This window comes from Loa loa (assembly GCF_000183805.2).
Source record: "Loa loa unplaced genomic scaffold supercont3.4888, whole genome shotgun sequence".
In the NCBI taxonomy this organism is placed as follows: domain Eukaryota; kingdom Metazoa; phylum Nematoda; class Chromadorea; order Rhabditida; family Onchocercidae; genus Loa; species Loa loa.
The window spans coordinates 1-668 of NW_018113064.1; the positions used below are offsets into that span (position 1 = coordinate 1).

General features: G+C 26.5%; 1 protein-coding gene across 1 annotated transcript; it reads left to right on the plus strand.

Annotated features, from left to right (window-relative positions):
- Nucleotides 1–138: 138 nt before the first annotated feature.
- Nucleotides 139–663, plus strand: LOAG_16225 (MYO-2 protein; the record flags this gene model as incomplete). Its single annotated transcript, XM_003151713.1, has 1 exon — nt 139–663. A coding segment is annotated over one exon (525 nt), but the record flags the coding sequence as incomplete, so codon positions are not given.
- Nucleotides 664–668: the final 5 nt, after the last annotated feature.

Consider the following 668-nt stretch of genomic DNA (forward strand, 5'->3'; position numbering starts at 1 on the left):
TATTTATTTATATTATCCATGATATTTAATCTAATATAAATATTGTTTATTTACTTGTTTTAATTTTATTCATTTATTTATATTTATCCATGTTATTTAATCTAATATAAATAATATTAATTTATTTTAATTTTTCAGTTCAATTCATTCGAACAACTTTGGATTAATTTTGTAAATGAAAAATTACAACAATTTTTCAATCATCATATGTTTGTATTGGAACAAGAAGAATATGCACGTGAAGGTATTCAATGGACATTCATTGATTTTGGATTGGATTTACAAGCATGCATTGAATTAATTGAAAAACCACTTGGTATTTTATCAATGTTGGATGAAGAATGTATCGTACCAAAAGCAACCGATTTAACATTAGCACAAAAATTAAACGATCAACATTTGGGTAAACATCCAAATTTTGAAAAACCTAAACCACCAAAAGGTAAACAAGGTGATGCACATTTTGCAATGCGACATTATGCTGGTACTGTACGATATAATGTAAGTAATTGGTTGGAAAAGAATAAGGATCCATTAAATGATACGCTTGTATCAGTAATGAAACATTCAACTGGTAATGCATTATTAGTTGAAGTATGGCAAGATTATACAACACAAGAAGAAGCTGCTGCTGCTGCTAAAGGTTTTTTTTTTTTAATTTAATTCGT